The following is a 24,300-nucleotide window of genomic DNA, read 5'->3' as shown; positions in this document are numbered from 1 at the left end:
AAACCCCAGAAGAGGTTCAGGTACCTGAAAATAATGAAGAGATCTCGATTAGTTATGTCATTGCAGGAAAAATATGGAACCGAAAAGATAAAGTTGTCGACAACATTTTTGCATATTATGTTATTGTTGAAATAATACATCAAGACAAGGATCTTGAATATAAATTTGTTGATGAATATAAATCAAGAAATGATTGGCCAAAATGTAGAGACGCAATTCAAGCAGAATTGAATTCGCTTAAAAATTAAAGTTTTTGGACCTGTAGTCCAACATTTGAAGGTATAAAGCCAGTGGGGTACAATTGAGTTTTCTGCGAAAAATGAAATGAGAAAAAATAATAAAATCGTGATATATAAAGCATGAATTATGGCACAAGAATTTTCACAGATGCTTGGCATTGATTACATGGAAACATGTTCTCTTGTGGTGGATGCAATCACCTTCAGATATCTTATTAATCTGGTAGTATATGAAAATTTTGACATGCGTCTAATGGATATTATTACAGCCTATTTATATGGCTCACTCGAGTGTGAAATATATATGAAAATCCCTGAAGGATTCAAAATGACTGAAGCATATAAAAATTCCTAGGAAGTTTGTTCAATAAGGCTTCAAAGATTATCAAGGCATATATGGTAATCTCCTTAGTGGATATTTACTAAATGAAAAGCATAAAATGATCCAATTTATTACTGTGCATTTATTAAAGGATATGGATCTAATTTTAGTAAGTATATATGATGATGATTTAAATATCACCGAAACTCCTGAAGAGTTTCCAAAATCAGTAGATTATTTTAAGAAAGTTGAAATGAAAATCTTGAAAAGACAATGTTTTGTCTTGATTTGTAAATTGAGCATTTGACGAATGAAATATTCGTTCATCAATCAACTTATATAGAGAATATTTTGAAGAGATTTTATCTAAATAAAATACATCCATTGAGTACCCCAATGGTTGTGAGATCGCTCAATATAAAGAAATATTCATTTCGACCCCAAGAAAACAGTGGAGAATTTCTTGGTCCTGAAGTACCATATCTTAGTGCAATTGGGGCATTAATGTATTTTGCTGATAATGCACAATCGGATGTAGCATTTTCTATAAGTGTATTAACAAGATTTATTTATTCTCCAATACGAAGACACTGAAATGTTATAAAACATATATTTCAGTATATTTGAGAAATTATTGACATGATATTATTTTATGAATGTGGATATCAACTTACTAGTTTTGCAGATGCAGGATATTTATCTGATCTACATAAAACTAGATCTCAAACATGCTATTTATTTTCAAGTGAATGTTAGTTATTTTATATTTGGTTAAGATCAATGATACAACACATTCATGAAGCATGCAATCTTCTACTAGAAGAAGGGAACTTCAACAATATTATATGAAGATTATGCTGCATGCAAAGCTCAATTGAAGGGATGATACATCAAAGAAGATAGAACGAAGCATATTTTACCGAAATTCTTCTTCACTCTTGATCTTCAATGAAATGGTGAAATATATGTTCATTGAATTCGTTCAAGTGATAACTTGACGAGTTTATTTATTGAAGCGTTGCCTACTTCGGATGTTGAGAAGTTGGTATATGATAATGGAATGTACGTATTCAAAGATACTCAATGATGTTATCATCGGGGGAGTAAAATACGTCTTTGCACTCTTTTCCCTTAACCAAGGTTTTGTCCCACCTGGTTTTCCCGGTAAGGTTTTTAATGAGGCGGCTACCAATACGTATTATTTAGATATGTATACTCTTTTTCCTTCACTAAGATTTTTTTCCCACAGGGTTTTTCTTAGTAAGGTTTTAACGAGGTACATTATCTATTGATGGACATCCAAGGGGGAGTGTTATAAATAATATTTATTATGGATGTCCATTACCCCAAATAGATTGTACTTCTAATTGAAGATCTCAATTACCTCAGGATGCAATATTGGTGAAGATCACAACCATCTCATTACACAATATTGGCAGTCAATATTTCCATTCTATGCACCTTCTATCTTGGGCGGCAATCTATGTTTCCATATCAAGAATATCTTATTGTATGCAAGAATCATATATTGTATTTTCATATCAGAGTAGATGCTCCTTCTACTATAAATATGTAATGTACTCAACTGAATGAATTACTTCTGATTGAACTCATCTTGTCTTTCTTCTTTGTATCTAATATATTTTCTCTTTATTTTATAACAAAAATATATTTGTAGAGCCCACAATTCTATTTTTCTCTCACTATTCCTTCTTTTTTTTTCTATCGTTGCAATCACTTGACATGGGTTCCACATTTTTATTTGTCCAACATCTTTTCGATCTCTATCTTTAGAGATAGAAATTTACACATCTTATAATTATTCCTTTTTTTCTTCTTTTTGGTATAAATAGGTCTATATCATGGAACGATGCTTCGAAGGTTTCGCTCGCCGCCCGGCGAACCGAGCCGAATGGCGAATAATCGCCGAGATCTCGGCGGCGATAAACTTGTTTTCTTTCCCTTTCTCTCTTTCTTCTTCTTCTTCTCCGGGCAAAAGGGCTGCTACCCACCTCAGACTCAAGGAGCAGATGTCTCTTTCTCTCTCTCTCTCTCTCTCTCTTTCTTCTTCTTCTTCTTCTCCGGCAGAAATAGCAGCGGCTGTTAGCCTGCTACCCATCTCAGACTCAAAGAGCAGTAGAAAAAAAAAAAAGTTTTGAAGTTTGGCCGGAAAATAGACGATTTTCCGGCGAAAAGTTGAAATGTCGGTTTCGCTCCCATTTTTATTTCGCCCTCTGGCGAAATGGGCGAATTTTCCCGAAACTGAGTTCCATGGTCTATATATTAACGCGCGACCCACGCAAGGCATCAAGATTACATAAATTTAAATACCCCGGATCCAAACAAGGCCAAAGAGTCCGGCACGTAACGGACACAGCCTTATCGACAAGGAAGTCAGCTACAGCATTGCATTCCCTTTTAACATGAACAAAAGAAATATTCTAAAGCCGAGATGCAAGAATCACCACATCCTATAATCATTCCCATGGTCTCTATCTTTAGAGTCTCAACCATAGTTATTTATTTCGGATTTGGAAATTATTCAAAATAATTCGATCAATCAATTTTTTTGGTTTGGTCAAAAAAGCACATAAATTAAAGAAATTCAAAATAAGAGTAAAATCATAGAGATAAGAGAGAACCCAATATACTTGGGATATTGTGTGTGGTTAAAAAAACTAAGTTTAAGAGAAATTAATTATAGAAATAATTAAAATACTATTGTTTATTAAACAAACACAGTCAATACTCAATAGTTTATCAAAATCTAAAACTAACATTGACATCCAACAGAGAAGTTAATTATACAAAAGAAAAAAATACTGTAGTGTTAGATTTTATAGGTTCAAAAGGTGGTGAATGGACAGAGAACTCAACCTCTAGGCTTCATCTATGGTTCTTAAGTTAAGAATATCAATCAATTATAAAGGAATGTGCAAAAATTGTTTGTAGAAGGAAGAATCGTAGAGAAGCCCATGAATGTGTAGAAATTGTTTGCTAAAAAAGTAGAAGAAAGATTAACACTAAACGTGTTGACACTGAAAAATCGATGAGTTTTCATCTTTTTCCATGCCGCTATTAATCAGAATTATTCGCATATAATTCAGTTCGACCAAAATTAATTGTGAATTTTAATCATATGGGTAAAAGTCAATAATTTTATTGAATCAATGGGAAAAACATGGATTTAAGAGAATATATCGTATTATTCAGATTCGGAGAATTATTCGCAGAATTAAATAACTATGGTCTAGATCACTTCCTTGTCTAGGGAATAGTATTGCTTTCCTTGCATTTCTTCACCACACAATAAGGGTGAGATTACATTTGTATTATCCCTAGATTTTTACTAAGAGTATTTTTGTCATTTACTCTATATTATAGCTCTAATTATATTATATAGTAATATTCTAAGTTCCATATAATATAATATGATTTAAATTATTATTGTTAATTTCTAAGAAAATTTATGAATTAAATTAAAAAGAAGAAGAATTAAAAAAATTAAATAAAGTAATTTACCATTATACTTACAATTAATTAAATATATTAAATTAATAATTATGAAATCTATTAAGTAATTATAAAATATTAGTATAATTAATTTAAAACCATTAGTAAATTATATTGATTTTCTTAATTGAAACAAAACTTTTTCTAATAAGAGAAAGAGGAAAAGAGAGCAAATAAAAAACAAAATTTAATCCTTTATTATTAAAATAATAAATCATAAGAAGGTTAACTAAATACTTATTATAATATTAACATCATTAGCCTTCTTTAATATATATATTAGTATTACTAAAACTAATACTTATTATAATATTTTTGGTGATAAAGTGGCAGGCTAATTTCTATATTTTAATTACAAATCCATTAAAAAGACAAGTGATAATCCTTCATATTATTTACAGTGTGAAATATTATATTTTATCTTGATTTTGTATTATAAGTGAGAATCTTGGATGTATATCTACGAGTTTGAACTATTGTGTATTTGATTTTTATGTTACAAGTGAGAATCCTTCAAATATATCTACTAATTTGAACTAGGGGTGTCAATTTTCAACCCGAACCGTTAAAACCGGACCGAACATGCCTGTTATAGCCCGAACCAGCCCGAACCGTTTCTTAATGGGCCGTAATTGGGTTGGGCCGGGCCAGCCCGTGTGCGGCCCCGTCAGCCTGTTAGCCTTTAAATAAATTAAATTAAAATATTTAATGTAATTAATGACCCATTGAATTTCAGTCGGTGTTTAAGACTTTGAGACTTAAGTAGTTGAGTGTTTAACACATTTAAGTTTTAACTTTTGAGTTTCAAATTTCATTTAGTTTTATTATTTTAAAAAATATAATCTTAACTCTTAACTGTTAACACCTTAATGGGGTGTTTTAGTTTCATTATTCCACTTTTGTGAAATCAGAGTTTTATTATTTTAAAATTTAAAGTCTTTAACTCTTAACTGTTAATGCCTTAATAGGGTGTTTTAGTTTCATTATTTCACTTTTATGAAATCAGTTTCAAAATTCACTGTTTCACTTTCACTGGGGCTAGCATTTCACTTTCCCTGTTTTTACTTCTCTCCTGTTCATCTTCTCAGCCACGACAACTCCAATAGTAGCAAGTAAGCAATGGAAAATCCACATGAAAATTGTGAGGTTGGTCTACAATTGATAGAAGAATATAAATTCTTTATTTTTTGAGGGTGGATGGTGGTTTAGATCAAGCTAATGCCATCACATCACTGGATCTACTTAGAATCTCCATCTTCTCTCTTTTGTAGTTTTGTGTGTGAGAAATTAGGATTTGGAGTTGAGGAAAAATAAAAATAAATTTCAATATTGATTTTAATTTAGTCCAAACCGTTAGCCAAACCGAATCCAAACCATTAGTCCAAACTGTTAGTCGACCCGAACCCAAACCGCACCAAACCGAAACCGCACCGAAACCATTATCTTTTAAATGGGTTGGTTTGGACTGAGGGTTTTTCAGCCCGAAACTGCTTCAAACCGCACCGTTGATACCCCTAATTTGAACCATTGTATCATTTGATCCATATTGCAAATCCCGCACTATATTTACATGTTTGATTTGTTGTCTTTTATTTTATCTAAATTGCAAGTGATAATCTCACACTATATTTACATGTTTGAGTTGTTGTCTTTAATTTAATCTATATTGTTAGTGAGGACCCTATTACGTCTACAAGTTTAAAACCCTATGTTTTATCTTAATTTGAATTGCAATTGAATATCTTGTTTATAGTTTGAAACATGGTATATCATCTTAACCTTGATTGCCAAATTTGAATAATTGTGTTCTTAGCACAAGTTGAATTTTATCTCTTCTCATATATTATAATTTGCTATGATTATTGAATGTCTATAAATTTCTATGAATATCAAAATTTAACATTGCATTGTATATTGCATTATAAAAAGTAGAAGACATAAACTGTTCCATTTATCATGGTTCGATAAAGAATTGGATGGGTTGATAGGGCTATGTAACACACGCTGGCCACGCAACGGCGTGGATCAACCTTCATCCCTTCATATTGAGAAAACTCATGATAACACTGGAGGGATCAACACACATATTACGGTTGTATAATGTGTGTAGGTCATGTAACGGCATGGGGTATGATGTGTTGAATCCCACAATACGCATGTCAAGATTGTATAATGCGTGCAAGCCATGTAACGGTGTGGGGCATTGTTTTGTTTCCAAACAAAATAAATAATAATTTTGTGCATCAACATTATTGCATCTGATTATATTTCTTGTATTATTCCGATATGTTATTTCAAACATGTTAATATTTTGTTGGTTTTGATCTGCTAAGTTTTTTGGAACTTACCTAATATTTTTCTTCAAATGGTGAATGTGCAGGGCATGACCTTAAGAAATTGGGTCATGAGACAGAGGGAACTCATCTTGTTGATAAACATTACTCATATATTATTTGTTAATGACATAAAATATGTTTTTATTTATCTATAAATAATTATGTATTTGGTGATGAAATGTTTTATTTGATAAATGTAATAGTCAAACTCTTTATTTTAAAATAATTAGAATAATGAAAATATTTCAATTTATTACAATTTAAAAATAGACTTCTACTGATTAAATATTCTGAATTATTTGAACTTTAATGTTATAAAATTACTGGTCTATTCTATCATGACTGGTTCGCTACCTTAGGAAAATTGATTATTGGGCTAATTATCGACCTTATTTTCCATATTAAAAATCGCCTCAGCAACAACATCAACAAGCAAACCAAGTACTCCTTTGCTTAGTGGGGACGAAGACGATGGAAAGCTTCAATGATTACAAACGCTGTTTAGTGAACAAATCCAGTACGAGACAGATGGAGATCTAACCGGACTATGGGGGAATCGTCGGTGAAGGTAGTGGGGAAATATTGCTTGGTTTGGGGTTTAGTTAATGCTTCCCCTTGTTGGAGCTTTCATCATCAACGATTTTCAACCAAGGTTCGAAAAATCGTTCCATGTCGCTGTGTCAGTGGCTGGCAACACCACCGACACGGTGACATGGAACGATATGTTGAACGACATTTGGAGGAGTGTCGATGAAAATCGACCCCGTTTCGAGGGGTATTTGAGATTATTTTTGTCTAAATTTTGTTGTGTAATCTAACTTGAGGCCAATTAACACATTGTGAGCATTATTTTGACCTAAAACATCACTTAAACTAATGTTCCTGATCGACACATGATTGGCTGTATGCGGGCAAACTAGAAGTCTGGAAAACTCACATATTCGTATGAAATCCTGCTTGATCGATACAAACAATATAATAGTCGGTGATGACAAAGCAAGAATGTACTCGTAAATGTCGAAGATCATAATAAAATATGGTTAAAATGCAAGAAACAGGAGAGAGAAGTGACATTGGCAATATTAGCGACATAGTTATATGGTAAATATCATATCGTTTGAGGGAGTCATGTTGCCTGAATGATTTTTCGAGTGTGTCGACGATATAGACAGTTTATTCAGGGCTCTCATCTAGCTCAGCGACTCATTCCTTTACTAATTCCCATATCTATGGAGACATAATCTTTTGTGTTTTTGGACAGCTGACAGGTTACATATTTTTATCCTTTTTTTTTTGATCTATTTTCATATTTTGTGTTTTTTGACAACTGACAGGTTACACATTTCTATCCTTTTTTCTTTTGGGTAAAAGACAAAGACATGCCACGCAGATCTGTTCTAGTGGTTGAAACCAACACTAGTGAAGAGGGCGTGGGTTCGAATCTCGCTGAGGCATATTAACATCCCCATCCCCCCCCCGGCTTAATAAAGCCCTTTTTTGTACCAAAAAACAAAAAAAAAAAAAAAAAGACAAAGACATATTTGATTTAACAAGAATACAAGAGAAGGTGTACCATATATTTTATCTATTTTGACAACGATTGCGAGAATTATATTCCATTTACATCCATTCAACTATATATTTAAGAATGAAATATACCTCTGTTTTTTTGGACCACTACAAGAGATGATAAGTACCTATTATATATATAAAATGAAGGGATGTTAAGGGTAGAGACAATACCTACCCTTTTGGTGTGGAGTCATTCCAATTACTTCTTTTCTAATACGGCCAAACACAAAAACATAAGGAAGACAGAGTGGCACAGGAATATTTGTGTTCGGTTACTCTTAAATCAAGTAGGTCTGAATTAAGTGGCAGCAGCCAGCACTATAAAAGTTCAAAAATAAAAGTTTGAATTTCTCTTATATGTAAACTCTCTCTCTCTAAATTCCTGAGAAAAAGTAGATGCTCCTGAATTCTAAGCATTCAAAGCATGTTCTATTTTTTTTGGTAAATTAAATCCATGCTCCCAAGTCCCAAGTATAGACAAGTATTTTTTTTTTTTGGGTCAACAGGACAAATGTTTTTCAATGACAGGCGATTCCACCCGTTCCAAATGTTCATAAAAATTTACGCATCTGAATCTGAATCTGAATCTGTGAGGGTGAGCCGATTCAATCGGGGGATCCGGAGTGATTCACTTTTCTTTCTCTTTCTAGTATAAGCATGATGGAATGAGTGACGTTAATTTCGCCCACAGGCACGAACGGAGCTGCCTATATATACCATTCACTAGTTGTACCTTCCTTAACCATTTTCTTTTGTTCGAGCAACGATGAGCGGTGCTGGGAAGGTTGTCTGCGTTACAGGCGCTTCTGGGTACATCGCTTCATGGCTGGTGAAGCTTCTTCTCGCAAAAGGATACACGGTTAAAGCATCTGTTCGTGATCCAAGTGAGTATAGTTTTTCTTAATTTCTTATCCAGTTCGCAATGCTTGATATTTTACCATCACTTGATGCTCTGTAATTCTTCAATTAATTTTCTGTCGAGTCTAGTTGGAATAATATAGATCACCTCTTACTGGGTATTTCATTTATCATCCCGTATCTCCTCCTCTCATTTGAATTTTGAGGTTATGTTCCTCGAGATTTGATAATAGTAAGCCTTGCTGATGGAGTGATGGGTGTCCTTGATATGATTGTTGAGATGAATTGTTACGCTTGCAAATGGGTATCATATAGGTTTTGTTAGAAAAGAAACATAAAAGCAGACACACAAGATGAGATTTACCTAATTCACGCCAAGGCTACGCTCACGGGCCAGCAGAGATGGTGTTTTACTATGAGAATTCTCAATAAGAACAGAATACAACCTAGCCATTTTTTCTACCCTTCTCGATCCATTTGAGAAACTATAAGTACAAAACAGGAGAAAACCTAATGCCCCTATATCCAAAAGATGCCCAACAGCATGACAGGACCTTGAAATAGTTTGAGGCCCACAACCAGCATTTCCAAGAACTCGAAATTCTGAACAAGACGCATTGCTTATCACTTCCAAAGATCTAGTGGCCATGTAATCTGGGTTATCAACACATCACATGCTGTGAAGGGAAGAATGCAATTTTCTTCCAGAAGTGCATGATCACTCACTTGTGAATATTTTCTGAATTCTCTTATTCTACCATGGCTGTTGAATTCTATTAATGCTATAATAGCTATAGTTATGCAGAAAGTCTTTCCATGTTGCAAGTGCAGATTGTCAATTGTCAAAGTGTCATGGACAAAACCTCCTTTTTTTTTTCTTTTCTCGGAAAATGAAATTTGATCGACTAGTAACATTTTATGTCCCCTAAGTTCATAAATTATAATGTAGTGAAAGGTTAGCTCGGTTGAAATGGCAAATGCCATCAATTGCGAAGGTTTGCTGATGCCTCTCTTGCTCTCTAACATTTAATGTTGCAACTTGTAACTTTATAGTTGGTTGACAAGTATGCTGCTTTTGTGTTTCGACTCCATATTGGTCTTTTCCCCCTACTTTACTCTGCTTTCAGTCTCTTTACTCATTCCAGAGTTAAGGTAGACTTAAGGGGCTCACCCTGCAAATGATGTTATGTTCAGTCTTACACGCTAAGCATACACATCATACTCAGTCCGTGAAGCTCCAGCTTTTGTAGGGTCTGGGAAGGTCGTAATGTACCGAGGCTTGCAGCTTTTCAGAGAGGGTGCTTCTATACTTGAATGTGTGACCACTAGGTTGCAATGGAAAAGATTCTTTCACCTGTTCTTATTTATTTTATATGCACACAACACATGGTATTCTCAATCTGAGTTCTTCAAAGGCATTATTTCCTGTTAAGTTTGATTCAATGTGATATCAACTTCTGCTATTAGTTTTCTTTTCTTCATTTGGTAGTAGGAAATCATGTTAGCACTCCCAGATAAATGGTTGAACCCCAAATAAAAGGTCACTCAGTTAGTGTCATGCTTTTCCATCATGACTCTTTCGAAAAAACACTTACCTTTGCAGCCAAAGATGCCTGTCTTCTTCTTCTTTTTCATTAAACTCGGTTCATATGATGTCACAGATGATCCAAAGAGGACTGAACATTTACTTGCTCTTGATGGGGCCAAGGAAAGGCTTCAGTTATTCAAAGCAAACTTATTGGAAGAAGGATCATTTGATGCTCCAGTGGATGGATGTGAAGGTGTTTTCCATACGGCATCTCCATTTTATCATGCAGTCACGGACCCGCAGGTTCATTCCTATCACATCCCTTAAGATAGTTTCAACTGCTATTTTTCTTTCCAAAATTTTGCTTAGCTACAAAACTGTTGAGGCATTCTTGCTTGTTTTCTTAATAACTTACCTTACTGTATGTTTCTGTCTCCAGCTCTATAAATATCTTGTCCTACAGAACTGGCCTGAACTTCCTTCTCAATCCCGTCCTCACTTGTCTTTGTTCTGCATGATTATATGCTTTTATATTGCTTAGCTTTGTGCCTGTGTTTCCACTGTCTTGTTCATTTGTGGGTATGTTTGCTTAAGTTTATCACTGTCAACAAGTTACCTTGGATTTATATTTTATTGGGGAAGTTGTGAAAGTTGCAACCTGGGTCTGACTTTTGACTCTACCTTAACTTGGGCCTAACTTTGTCTCTAGGATGATTTGGGAAGTTTTTCTAGACCTCAGTTTTTTGTTTCACTGAAGAAGTCCATCAGACTTTCAGAACTGGGGCCTGACCAGTTGCAGTTGTAATGCTTCTTTTGTCAACATCATGAATTGGTTGGATAAGTATGACCTGCAGATTGATAAGATTTTAGTTCGAGTCTATTAAACTTAACGTAATGTATATGTGGCCTTTAACCTCTATGTGTTTGTGCTTAGCATACCAAAAACATCTATCATGATATTCCATGTCATGTGTTTTTCTCTGATGATATTATTTTGGTCGACTAAACTAAATCAGGGATTAACTCCAAGTTGGAGCTATGGAGATCAAGCTTTCGAATGACTAATTTGATTGTGACTGAATGATCTAAAAGTGCCCAGGACAGGCCTTAATTAACCCTATGAAAGCTGGTTGGACAGCAAAGATCCATGTAGACTACCACATTTAGTTGTGATAAAGCTATATTGTTGTTGAATCAATGAGTATAATGGGTGTGGTTCGACATCATCATCATCATCATTATTATTATTATTATTATTATATCCCAATAGCAGTGTAGTCACTTAAGCATGGCCTTAAAATCATACTGGACTCCCTGAACTTCCACTTTCAAGTTCTACTGATGGTGCAGCTCAAATAGTGACTGGTTGTAGACTATGGTAAAAACCTTTGATGTAAGAACTTCTTTATTTTGCTTCTAGCTCCAAGGGTTGAAACTTATAACTTTGATTCAAATAACATTTAGATACTAAAAAGGTATGGCCAATTGATCTAAACCCCTAACAAAACATATGAGCCCTGAACCCATATTGTGAGTGATAAGAAAGGAAGAACTATTTAGATTGTCCATGAACTTTTGCATGGGCTAATTTGGATGTTTAATGCTGCTTGGAGTCCCTACTTACCTTCCTCTGCTCCATAATGGTTGCTGCTCCAGATATAAATGTTGACTAGCATCTGCTTAGCTGTTGGAATGTTTTTAATTGATCTAATTGGGATCTTAGGTTTTTTATCATCTACACAAAATCATTTTCTTATTTATTAACCTTTTATGTTACAATTGTAAATGTCCGTTTTCATATTCAAACATTTGCAGCTGTTCTGATTTAGGTTCATTCCATTTTGCCTGTCATTTCAGGCTGAATTAATCGATCCTGCAGTAAAGGGGACTCTCAATGTTCTTGGGTCCTGTGCAAAAACTCCATCTGTTAAAAGAGTGGTTGTAACATCCTCTGTAGCTGCAGTTGCATACAATGGAAAACCTCGAACTCCAGATGTGGTAGTTGATGAGACTTGGTTTTCGAAACCAGAGTTTTGCAAAGAGATGAAGGTTTGTGTGGTCATGCAATGTTGGTCATTGGGGTCCTGGACTTGGTTCCAGGAATGAGTTATACCTTGCTACTTTTGAATTATTTTTTCTATGGAATTTCAAGGGATAATGTGTTTTAAGCTAATTGTCCCCCCCCCCCCCCCAAAAAAAAAAAAAAAAATGCTGTACTGTTGATTTACTATTTTACTGGTCTGTTGTATCTAATGGTTTTTTTTCCCTTATAGATGTGGTATGTAGTTTCAAAGACCTTGGCTGAGGAGGCTGCCTGGAAATTTGCAAAAGAGAAGGGACTAGACATTGTTACAATAAACCCGGCCATGGTGATTGGTCCTCTTTTACAGCCTACACTAAATACAAGTGCTGAAGCAGTTCTGAACTTAATAAAAGGTATGCTAACTAATATTTAAGTGCCCCCGACACCACCCATCCCTCAACCAAATCAAAAACAAATCAAAGGTGGGCGGGGCCATTCTTCTCTTGCACACCACCTGATGTAACCAGCCAGGGACAGCCCAAGAAGGGCTGAAAGAGGGCCCAGGCCCACTAGCAGTTTGTGGCAAACCCCCCGGGGGGGGGGGGGAGATCAATACAGGAGTATTTTGGTCATTATCCACCCCTGGTTCGAGTCCTATTTAGCTGGAAGAAGTTCAGCTTGTTTTATGGAGTCCTTTTCTACTTTTCTTTGGTTAGTTAGAGTCCTAGTTTGTGAGTTATTTAAGAGCTTCATTTTGATTGGAAATTGTTTGCTTGAGTGCTAAGTTATCTTAATTAGCATGTGCTTTTAAGTTATCTTAAAGTTTAATTACACGTGTGCTTTAGTATATTCCAAGTCTAGGGTTGTGGTCTTTTAGTAATTAGATTCCATTTTGAGTGTTTTGGTCAAGAGGTAGGATCCTTGTCAATTAAGGATTCACATCCCAAGTTAAAGTCTTTTGTTATAAGCAGTTAAATAGTCTATGTAATTTTCAATTTTTGATGAATTAAATTTTGAGTTGAATAAAGAATTGAGAGAAGTTGTGGGTTTCCCAAAGTAGGGGTGGCCTGTGGAGGGATTGTGCCATTGTTTTCTGCAATTTCAGAACTTCTTCTCCTTCTTCAAGCTTCAGCAGCAACCTAACTCAAGTAACTATAGCAACTCAAGTCTCCCTCCAAGTAAGTACAGCCCCCTTCCTTCCATCTCAACCCATTGCAGCTCCTTCCCCTCTCTTGCCTATGCCTAGAATCCCATCCCAACCTCACTGCCAATACTCCCTTCCCCTTCCCCTTCCCGTTTAATTACAGCCAGCCCCTCCCCCCCCCCCTCCCCCCCCCCTTTCCCCCCTTCCGGTGATAGCAGCAACCACCCATCCCCTGTTAATCCCCTAATTCCCTTCCCCTTCAGTCTCCTTTTCCTCTTCCCTTAGGCCGCCCCATCCTAGTGAAATTATTCTCTAAGTTAGGATCTGTTTCTCAGTTTTTGAAACTTATGCACTTATCTTCTTCACCTGAAGTTCTGCAGAAATTTAAAACCTCTGAAAACCCTAGTTTTGTTCATTCAGATCAATCTTAAACCTTGAAATTACTGAAACCTAGTTCTGGACTGCAGAGCAGCAAACCACTCTCCTTCCCTAACCCTGACCTAAACCTGTCCTAACCCTAATTTGACTCTTAGTTCAAATTTTCAGATCTGGAGTTTAAATTACAGTAAAATTCAGATCTGGTTCACAGTTACAGCTGGGTTATCTGAAGCTCTAGAAGATCCTAAGACCCTTGAAGCACCTATCCCTCTTGCTGGAATTCCTGGGCAGCCCTAAAATCTAGGGAAATTTCCAAAATACCCCTAGCCCTAAATTTGGGTTTGCATCACCACCGGCACAACTGAATGATGTATGCTACATGAATCCTTGCTTTCCCCTGACCCCTATTTGAAGTCAAATATGATAGATATCATATGCTGTGCTTATCTTCTCACGACTTTTTCCCGATGTTTAATTTAGGCCTGCCCCTGACTCTTCTAGTTGCTACAGTCCTAACCAGAGTTTTCCACCATAATGGGGCATCCTTGAGCCTTCCATTGCATCACTTATCCTACATATAGGCTACTATCTTATTTGTTGACGTATACATCAATGCTGTTGTTCCCTATCAATTTGAGCTTTTAACTGAAAATGATGACACATTTGTTATCAAAGCCAGGAGGTCTTAGTATTTGGCTCTTGGAAAGTGCATTGGAAGAATTTTCCCAGCATTTCTTCTCCCTCAGTGCCACTGAGCACCATTTGCGAGTACCTTAGATGGTTGGATGTTTGCCTATATGTGGGGGAGACTGTTTTTGTATATACTAATGCTGCCTTTCATAATAGTTTGAGCTTTTAGGTGAGACTAGTGGGGAAATCATCTATAGTATGAAGAAGGGAAAAAAGAAGAAAGTTATTACATAATCTTGTATTTCATTTTTATATGTTATTCTTATGATAGTAAAGATGGGGGTTTTAACTCATGCAGGAGCACAGACATTTCCCAATGCTACATTTGGATGGGTTAATGTTAAAGATGTTGCAAATGCACATATTCAGGCATTTGAGGTTCCTTCAGCCAGTGGAAGATATGTTTTAGTTGAGAGAGTTGCTCATTATTCACAAGTTGTGAAAGTTTTGCGTGAACTTTATCCAGCTTTGCATCTTCCAGAAAAGTAAGTTTCCCATACCAGATGAGGCAATTATTGAAGTATTTGCTGAAATCAATAAGTTGTCACTAATTTATAATTAGTTACTTCTTATGATATATTGGATCCCTTTTATCAGTTCATTATTTTCTGTGGAATTTTACCCGTTGGATTTTTATACATTAACCCATATGATATTTCAACTTCCTTTAGTCCAAGCTGTATTCATACTTCTTTATACATTGACCTATATGATATTTCAACTTCCTTTAGTCCAAGCTGAATTCAAACTTCAATATGATTTGTACATTGCATTTCTCTTGCATAGAGAAGTTCAGCATCTCTCTTTTTAGAGTTCTATGCTCTAACATGGCTTTACTATTCCTCTTTAATGGGATTAAATGATTCCTTCTAGTACATAACTTCTTTTAGGTGTTTCCTTGAGTTGGCATGTTTTATTAATGTGCCTAAGTGTATTTACACATGTATGCGTTACCCTTTAGTTTGCTTTGAGTTGACTTGCTTCTTGATCTGTATTACATGATATCTCTAAACTAAATCTGGAAGAGCACCAAACGTAGTAAGCCTGACATTCCCAAAAATGAACAACTTCGTTCTTCCCCAGTGAATATGTACTTGAAATTCTTGGACCATGGGTTCTAGTTTCTGGATTTTGGGATGTTTGCTCGCCACACATGTTTAGAACACAACTTTATCCTCGATTGATCATAAATGCCTTAGTTGGCTAGTATTTCAGGAGAAAAATCAGTTCCGGAAATGCAACTCTGTACATGTTGAAACCAGTCCTAGAAATGAATCTCAGTGTGTCCAAATACAAGGTCCTCAATAGACAATATATGATGTATTTGAAGTTGAAGATGCATCTTAGCCTTGGTTTACACAAAAGCATTCTTTTGAACTTATTATCTAGAGATTGGGTAGATCTGCCCCAATTGTCAACTGCTCTTGAACATTTTTTTATTATGTGAATTTTCTTGAATACTTTGTCACTGAAGAAACCAGTTTTCTGATTCAATATCTTCCAAATGTAATGGTCTCTTCAGAAGATAAACATTAATTTTTATTCTCTGCAGGTGTGCTGATGACAATCCTTATGTGCCAACCTATCAAGTTTCCAAGGAGAAGACAAAAAGTCTGGGAATAGATTACATTCCTCTGGAGGTGAGTCTGAAGGAAACTGTAGAAAGCTTGAAGCAGAAAGGTTTTTTTAGTTCCTGAAGCTTGCTCAATAGAAGTCACGCAAATAAGAAAGAAGATGGTGGACAAAATCTGGTTTCTTTGAACTTCATCTTCTTAGTGTCTACGGTATCTTAGTCCTCTTATCATTTCGAATACTATAATAAAAAAATTTAGAGATCATTGTGTGTTCAGTACTGAGTTCAATATTAAGTTTCAGAATGTGTTGGATATGATAATCCATTGTATGTTTTCTTAGAGGGACACTGCCATGCCCGAATGGTTTGTTAGGCTCTGTATTGCAGTGTTGAAATGGGTAAAAGTTGAACTCCATGAAAAGCTTTAAAATTGGATTTCTTGGAGGAACATCTTTATCATGTCTAAGGAACTCATGGTGTTGGAAGTTACTTTTGTTTTATCATGTCTAAGGAACTCATGGTGTTGCAAGTTACTTTTGCTACCACCTGATCTGTATTACAACCTTCAATCCCCTTGACCCTCTGTTCTTGAATGTCTCTATTATCCAACTTTGGGATCCATATTGCCTCCCCTGATGTTATTGCCCAACTGAGTGCTGGGGAAGGACATCGTATCGTATTCGCATCAGTTTGAAGAGGCATTGCCAAATTGCTTTTACTCTTGTGGCAAGAGGTTAAGGGAGATCATCTGAGCTCTGCAATTGCACCCATCAACCGTCAAGTTCGTGCCCACAAACTTCATGTTTTGATGTGGGAAATCCTAAGTTGACTAATATTATGATTTGTATGTACCCGCCAAGGTGTACCTTTGTAACTTTTACTTTGTTCCTCGGGATCTCTTTTTGCCATCGCCTGGGAGATGTTTGTGCACTTTCAAAAGGCAATACGATCTCGAGGCTGTATCACCTCCTTGTCAGGGGAGATGTACGTGTTTCTTTCATGTTTTTCTACTACACAATAAGGGTGTAGTACTCATGTGGGATTCACTGGGTTCTATCTCTAATTCAGTTTGTTAGTATTCAAATGTAGAATTCATCCTTATTATATGGTAGAGAAGCATGAGGGTACATACTTCTAGCTGTTATAATTGAGGATCCAAACTCATGATCTTCTCCACTCTTATAATCAAGTTGAATCTTAATGGATTCACATGTACTAGTGGAGTTACATGCACTGTTTGTTTGTTTGTTTTTTTTTTGGGGCAGAATGCATGGTTCAGTTGATAAGTAAAGATGCAATGAGATTTCAAGATGGAGCAAGGACGTATAATAAAGCTTAAATAAAAATAGCGAAAACCCAAGACAGTTGAGAAAGGGAAAGAATCAGTTTATCCCAAGAGAAGACAGAAATGTGATCACAATGAGAAAGAGTGGATATTGGAGCATTCTCCTTTAAGAGCTTTTATTGCTTGGACCCTTTAAGTGCTTCAATTGCTTGACTCATCCATTTGTTAAACTGAATGTAGATACTTCTTGGAAGGAAAAGGTAAGGGAGGGCCAGTTTCATTGTTAGAAGCTATGATGGGAAGCCACTGCTTGCAGGGTTAGTCCCAACCCAGTCTCTTAGTCTTAGGTGTTGGAAGGTGAGGCATTAGCACTCAAGGAGGGGTTGTTTACACATTGGTAGATTGCTTTGATTTTGTACATGTTGAAACCGATAACCAACTGTTCAAGATCATAGCTTAGCCAACATCGGTGAAGCTCTTAGTCGTAGACATTCTCACTTTGGCTGGAAATTTTATGGATTTTAAAATCTCATAGGTACCTAGGAATGGTAATGCAATAGCCAAGGTCCTAGCTAAGAAGGTCCTTCCGGTTAAGAGCCCAAAAGATTGGTCAATGTTCAATTGAGTGGTTGTCAGAGCTTTGCTCGGCCACATCTTTTGCTTGATTTGAAGGAAATGATGGGTTACCCAAAAAAAATAAAAAGAGAATGAGAAGGGATACCAAATAAGCCTTTAATGTGGTTTGAAGTGGGCGGGGCCAAAGGGGCAACAATAATTTCCTGAACTATAAGGTTCGACATGTAACTTTGCAAACAAGAAGCACCAGTAATTATCGATGGTGTACATTTGAAGTAAAGTGCTTAAACAAGGTTTAGAGTATCGCATGATACAATACAATATTAATTGATACATATTCATATTGAATACAACCGATACGATACATATTGGTATGAAAAACATTGAGCAAGACGACAATATTCAATACAGAATGATACCGGTCTTGATACAATACTTAAAATCACCTCACTGATACGAAACGCGATATCGATACTTAAAAACGGAATTTCACACCACGACTTGGTCTGTGACAGTTCGTTGTCCTCTTCTTCTTCGTTCTACGCATTACCAGGCTCTCTGCCCTGAGCAACTCCGCCTCAACCCACCACCTCCTGTTCTCCTTCTTTTTCTTAGAACCAGGAACCTGCCCACTGTACGTTTTCGTTTCTTTTTCATTCATTTCTCATCAATCAGATATATATTATAGATCAAATTTGTTTCCAATTGTTAGAATTTCTCTCTTTAAATACTGTTCCTTGTGTTTATAGACGTAAAGATGGCTTGGAGGGGACACATATCACGGAATTTGAAGGAGATCCGTTTCCTGTTTTGCCAAACTTCCCCTGCAAGTTCTCAAACGAGGTTTTATTCTTGGATCTCCACAGCGTTATGTTATTATTAGAGTCTTCTCGGTTGAATAACCGATTTCCTTCTTCTTCTTCTTCTTCTTCTTCTTCCCCCCCCCCCCCATCATGTAGGGAATTCGTCCAAAGGAATTACACGGATTTGAAGACTCTGAACCCCAAGTTCCCAATCTTAATCCGTGAATGCAGTGGAGTTCAACCTCAGTTATGGGCTAGATATGGTATATTATATTCATAATTTTTTTTAGCTTTTTCCGCAGCTTCAAGCTACGTTAGTTTTTGTTGATCATGGTAGTTGGTTGTGCTTTGTTTACAAATCATTAGGGTTAGATTGATAGTCATTTTGCATGAAACCGTCTCACTGATTTTTGTCTGTCATTTTGGGATTAGTGTTATATAGGTGAAGGGAGACCATGGTAATCAACTTGGAAAGCAGCTTTTGTGTGATGCCCTAGAATACACAATTTGAATACTTTAAAAATGAGTGTATACCAGGGATGAGCAGTCTGATTCACATTCTTGTAGCAGTAAATCCACCAAGTTGCAATAGGAATCACTTTTTTCAGTTAGCATTACAAGTTGTTGACCAGATTTTTGATACACTTGATTCTAAATCTTGATTACTTGGCGTTCTTTGATTGTAGATAGTCCATCCTCTTATCATTTTTTTGGTGGGTAAATTTTCCTCCATCTTTCATGCCAAAGCCCTTATGCATTCTCCGTTGGTCATCTAACCGTTTGAGATTCAATATGCCTGTTTCACAAAGAAAAAGCAATTATTTGTTTTCTGTTGAAATATAATGGAGGCATGTAAAGGGTCCGTATGTGTCAGTAGGAGGACCCATTGTTGTTGTGATTCTTGGGTGGAGTTACTCATGTTGTAACTCCCAAAAACCTTAAACTATTGGTTTTGCATTTCAGATGGGTTATATATCTAAATAAATCTTGAATGGAATTTTTTTCACCTTGAACTTGAGGTTATGTCCTTCTGATCTTTGGGGTGTAAACTGAAATGAGAGATAAGGATGCTTAAGGAGAAGAAACCACTTGGAAGTTCAACAGCAAAAAGTAACAAAAGTATAACCTTGTTGCTTACAGCTTTAAACTGTTCTTTGCGGGTGATGCTATTAATGAAGTTATAACTCTTGTTTTGCATTTTGCTAGGCCAGATTTGCATACTTATACTTACTGTAAAGTTGAAAACAGCTTCCAACTGCCAGAATCTTCGATTGGATATGGATGATGAAATGTTTCTCTATCAAAATGTATAATACTGTTGTACCTAGGGGGCTCAGACAAGAATAAGTTAAAGCTGGGGGCTAACTTAGGATACTATCAACTTATTAAGTAGAAAATTTTAGTACAATAGGAAAATAATCTTGTATTTTAGGATGAGGGAAGTTCTTGAGAATCACTGTACAGCATTTTTATGTGTTCTGTTTAGGACTGAAAGAGGAAAGATGCCAGATTATGCTTGAGAAGAGGAGGAAATTGGAAGAAAATGGAAACCACAGAAAATTATCATCAACGTTAATTCCTACTTATCATGATGAACATGTTTAACAAAAACCCTTCTTGTATTGTAACGTTTTGGATGGAAGCTTTGTTATGTAATACAAGTTGAATGTTGTAGTAGCAATTATTTAGGTTATGAGTGGCTTTGGTTTTCAAATATCCAATTAGCTTTTTACTTGCTTTGAGATGCCATTGCTTAGCCTCATGGATTTGTGCATGGTTGTTGGGCTCACTTACTAATCAGGTGCTCATGGGCCGACTAGAACCACAGAGGAGAAGAAAGAGAGTGGGTAGGGGAGGGGAGAAAGAACCTCAATTTCTATTGGAGGTGGTGTCTACTTGTTTGGAAAGTCTCCTGAATTGTGTAGTTCCTTCTTTCTTTGTTGATATTTTTGTGGGTGGTTCACTTTATATTAAGGGTTAATTGCTTTAAGCACTAGTACCAGGGTTCGGCTGCCAGAGTGAATACCCAGGTTCAACTCTTGAGGGCAACCACCTCGTGCTAAAAAGCCAAAGATTATGATTGACTCCAAACTCACCCCTCCCATGACTTCTCGTTATGCATTGGGTAATGGCTTTTTCTTTTTCTTTCTTAAGGCAACTCCACCAGTTTTTCTGGGAGGCATGGTTATCAAAGCATCCGCCTAGGCGTGCCTAAGCGGCCACCTAGGCGGCAAAGCGGTTTTTGAACCGCTTAAATTGTTGCCGCTAAATTAACGGGTTGATTTCTTGCCGCTTTTTTGCTTAGGCACTACCGCTTTGCCGCCTTTTGCGTCATATTGCCGCCTAGATGCTAAAGCAACCGTTTTTTTTACATTTTGTAATTTGTGCATATTATTTTTTATTTTTAATCATAATTTATTCTACAATGCCATATATAAATTTTAAATATGTGAGCCATTTCGGAATTGAGGCCCAATTTGCAAATAAACTCCGAGGCCCAAAGTGCCTGTCGGCAACAAGATGTGAAGCATGAGCCATATTCAACATTGATAATTAATGGATCATTAAATAAACAATGACTTGGAAATCAGAATAATTAGATCTATTAATTTATCATGTCGGCACTATTTGGTTATAAAAAGGGAAAAATGGATACATCAATTTTGATTACTGATCTATGCACAAGAGTACAAGACACTAATTTGGCGTCACACTATCATAGAGGTAAGTAAGAATGTAAAATTACTACTTTCATTTTCATTTTTCACATTGATTACTATTATAGTACATACTACATAATTATTGTTATGAATCTTATGATGCTTGATGAGATGAAGTTATGTTTTTATTCATTTTTTGGATAATTTTCCATAATTGTGATTCTTGAATGTTTTTTTATTTTTTATTTTTATGAATGTGATTGTTGAATGTTTGTTTAGTACTTTAGTTTATTATAAAAAGTATTTGTATTAAAAAATAGTTATATTAAAAATATTGACTAAACCGCTTTGGTCGCTTTATTGTCGCCTAAGCGCCGCTTAGTCGCCTAATCGCCAAGACAGAGCCCCAATTGCTTTGGTCGCTTTGCCCCTTTAATAACCATGCTGGGAGGACAATGATCCCAGGGGTTGGAAACCCTATCAGTTCACTTATGACCCATTCAGGCAATGGACAAATCAAATCAACACCAGTAACAGAACAGTTTGAATGAGAGTTTATGATTAAGTCGCAAGGCTGTACATTAGAATAATGTTAAAGGGTAAGTTGGTAGCTTGAATGAGTATTGGATATGGAGAAAGACAGTATTCCTTGTAAGGGCACAAACTGGGAACAAAGATAAATAGACTGTATAAAGTAAAAAAGGAGGAAAGAAGGGGTATTTTGGAAACTAAGTAATTATGAAGGGAAAAAAACCAAGTGGTGTCCTCTTCAACCTTCGAGCATCACCAGTTACAGTAGCACCAGAATAGGGAGTGCTTCAACCTGAAACAACTCAGCCAATAAAGCTTCAATTAACTTGCAATTTCAGGATAAGGTAGGAATTCTCAACCAACAAATAACACTCGAGAAATCTGGATAATGTATTTCAGGTAGACCTCTAAAGTAGACTGGCAGTAGACTGAGAACCATATCTGATTTCTGATTGTTAATAGGGAAGTTGACTGGAGGTAAGCTTAGGATTTCAAGTCGCCCAATGGTGGTTGATCCATTCTCTTTTCCCTTTCCTTTAATATAGAGATGAGTGAATCTTAATCCTAAGTGAGGCTACAACACAACTTGTAGAATCCTACTCAGTGATGCTTCTAGGTTTTAATGGCTGTTTTTCCTTACCCCCCCCCCCCCCCCAAAAAAAAAAAAAAAAAAAAGATGTTGCAATTTAAGTGATATACACTGTTTGCTTATTACAGTACCCTACAAAATGTGTAATGGCAGGTCACTGTCATTGCTCAAGTGTTACTCTATCCTTATTTGGACGAAACAAAGCTGTTTTTTTTTAAGCTCCCCTACAATTTCATCATCCGAATCATAAGCAAAGTTATCTTGGGCTATTTCATTTTTGGTCCCTACTGTGTCAGGTTGGGCTACTCGTGGGTTGTGGCTAAAGAATCTCCCATAGAGTATTGACCTCTTAATCTCTCCACTTTGTTGTGGTGTCATGTTGTGTTCATTTTCTTTTGCTTTTATTATTACTTGGTCTTTCCAAGGATCCATGTAGCTGACTCATTTAGTTGGGAACCGGGATAGGCCTGGGTATTTTCTCTTCGTGTATTCTCCACCTTGCATTATCATCTGATATGGATAAGTGCCCTTGACCACATTAGAGGTTTCTGATGTCAAAAGCCTAGAATGATGGCAAATAAAATCTGAAATATTTAATAGGATCTGTTCAAGGATAATAGATATATGGGCATGGTCTGCATGGAATACTAATATTGTCTATAGCTCTATTTTGTGCGAAACATACAATGAAGAAATCTTGACCGTGAATTAGATATATTATATTTATAAAATATTTTTGCATATAACTTCCTGAATCATAATAATTATTTTAACCATTTGTAAACTTTCACAAAATTGCCACCAAACCCAGGTCAAAAATTAAATGAGGCAAAGATTGTTCTGCTTTCTCCATGAATTTTGTATTTGCAGAGAATTGTTTGTTCTAAATTAAGTAAAATATATTGAACTTTGTCATTGTAGAAATTCCTTGTAAGAGCTTGTAGTTTCTTGTCTCTGACACTTAAATCTTCTGGAACCATTGTTGGTATGCTGTCAAAGGTTGTACTCCCCCCAACCTAGGTTCCTACGAGCCTAAGAAGTTGGTTCTAGAAACTTGGGCAAAACAAGAATTGCAATGACTGATAAAAATGACCAAATAAAGGATGAGCAGTAAAAGAAAACTAAGATTATCATTGCCTACCATTATTATTTAATAGGATGTTTAATTCCATGAAGAAAATAGAGTACTTGCATTTGGAACCAATAACCAATCCTTGTGTTTATTCTTTTTTATTATAAAATTTCAATGATGTCTAATGTAAGTTGTGTTCTGTTTTTTCTGATAGATATGGGCGTTGAAAGAGGAATCCCTTTGGAAGGCTTGACTAAGGCACAAATTAGTAAGGCACTGCAGGATCTTGTCAAATTGGGAGCATCCCTTAAGGCCTGAGTATTGCCATTATGGTGGATATGGTGCTAATTTGGAACAGAAATAAGCTGAGAACGGATGGAACTTTCTCAGTAGTACATTATTATCTGATTTTTGATCAAGTGGAGTGGTTTTTCTTCAAGTCACTATCTGAAACGTTCATGCGTCTAATTGTTTTGTTGTATGCCTAATGTGACATTCTATTGAACAGAGATTATAGCTGAAAGGCATATGTACCTGGGGTTTTCTTTTCTCAGAAATTTTCAGAAACAAATAAGGGGAAGGATGTGTGAGTTGCTACAGTTAACTCC

At 35.9% G+C, this 24,300-nt stretch overlaps 2 protein-coding genes across 2 annotated transcripts; both read left to right on the top strand.

The window, feature by feature from the left end:
* Positions 1-8,365: 8,365 nt before the first annotated feature.
* Positions 8,366-16,518, top strand: LOC149001701 (phenylacetaldehyde reductase-like). The gene is made up of 6 exons (XM_089136905.1): positions 8,366-8,866; positions 10,502-10,671; positions 12,226-12,417; positions 12,642-12,804; positions 14,902-15,088; positions 16,156-16,518. The coding sequence occupies exons 1-6, from the start codon at positions 8,749-8,751 to the stop codon at positions 16,298-16,300; spliced, it is 975 nt and encodes a 324-aa protein (XP_088993031.1). The 5' UTR covers positions 8,366-8,748; the 3' UTR covers positions 16,301-16,518.
* A 1,994-nt stretch (positions 16,519-18,512) lies between these two features.
* On the top strand, positions 18,513-24,289 carry LOC149001700 (NADH dehydrogenase [ubiquinone] 1 alpha subcomplex subunit 2-like). Its single transcript, XM_089136881.1, has 4 exons — positions 18,513-18,671; positions 18,787-18,880; positions 18,997-19,103; positions 23,907-24,289. The coding sequence occupies exons 2-4, from the start codon at positions 18,795-18,797 to the stop codon at positions 24,008-24,010; spliced, it is 297 nt and encodes a 98-aa protein (XP_088993007.1). The 5' UTR covers positions 18,513-18,671; positions 18,787-18,794; the 3' UTR covers positions 24,011-24,289.
* The last annotated feature ends 11 nt before the right edge of the window (positions 24,290-24,300 follow it).

This window comes from Hakea prostrata, chromosome 10 (genome assembly GCF_041222555.1).
Source record: "Hakea prostrata isolate BN-2017 chromosome 10, UWA_Hpros_2, whole genome shotgun sequence".
Classification (NCBI taxonomy): domain Eukaryota; kingdom Viridiplantae; phylum Streptophyta; class Magnoliopsida; order Proteales; family Proteaceae; genus Hakea; species Hakea prostrata.
The sequence above is the reverse complement of the archived record's forward strand: the minus strand, read 5'-3'. Positions and strand labels throughout refer to the sequence as shown.

Bases quoted from the DNA above. Each gene is read 5' to 3' on its own strand.
- LOC149001701 (XM_089136905.1), top strand. From the start codon at position 8,749: ATGAGCGGTGCTGGGAAGGTTGTCTGCGTTACAGGCGCTTCTGGGTAC. The intron at 10,672-12,225 runs GTTCATTCCTAT...CTGTCATTTCAG, and splicing joins ATGCAGTCACGGACCCGCAG to GCTGAATTAATCGATCCTGC. The intron at 12,418-12,641 runs GTTTGTGTGGTC...TTTCCCTTATAG, and splicing joins AGTTTTGCAAAGAGATGAAG to ATGTGGTATGTAGTTTCAAA.
- LOC149001700 (XM_089136881.1), top strand. From the start codon at position 18,795: ATGGCTTGGAGGGGACACATATCACGGAATTTGAAGGAGATCCGTTTC. The intron at 18,881-18,996 runs GTTTTATTCTTG...CCCATCATGTAG, and splicing joins CCTGCAAGTTCTCAAACGAG to GGAATTCGTCCAAAGGAATT. The intron at 19,104-23,906 runs GTATATTATATT...TTTTTCTGATAG, and splicing joins TCAGTTATGGGCTAGATATG to ATATGGGCGTTGAAAGAGGA.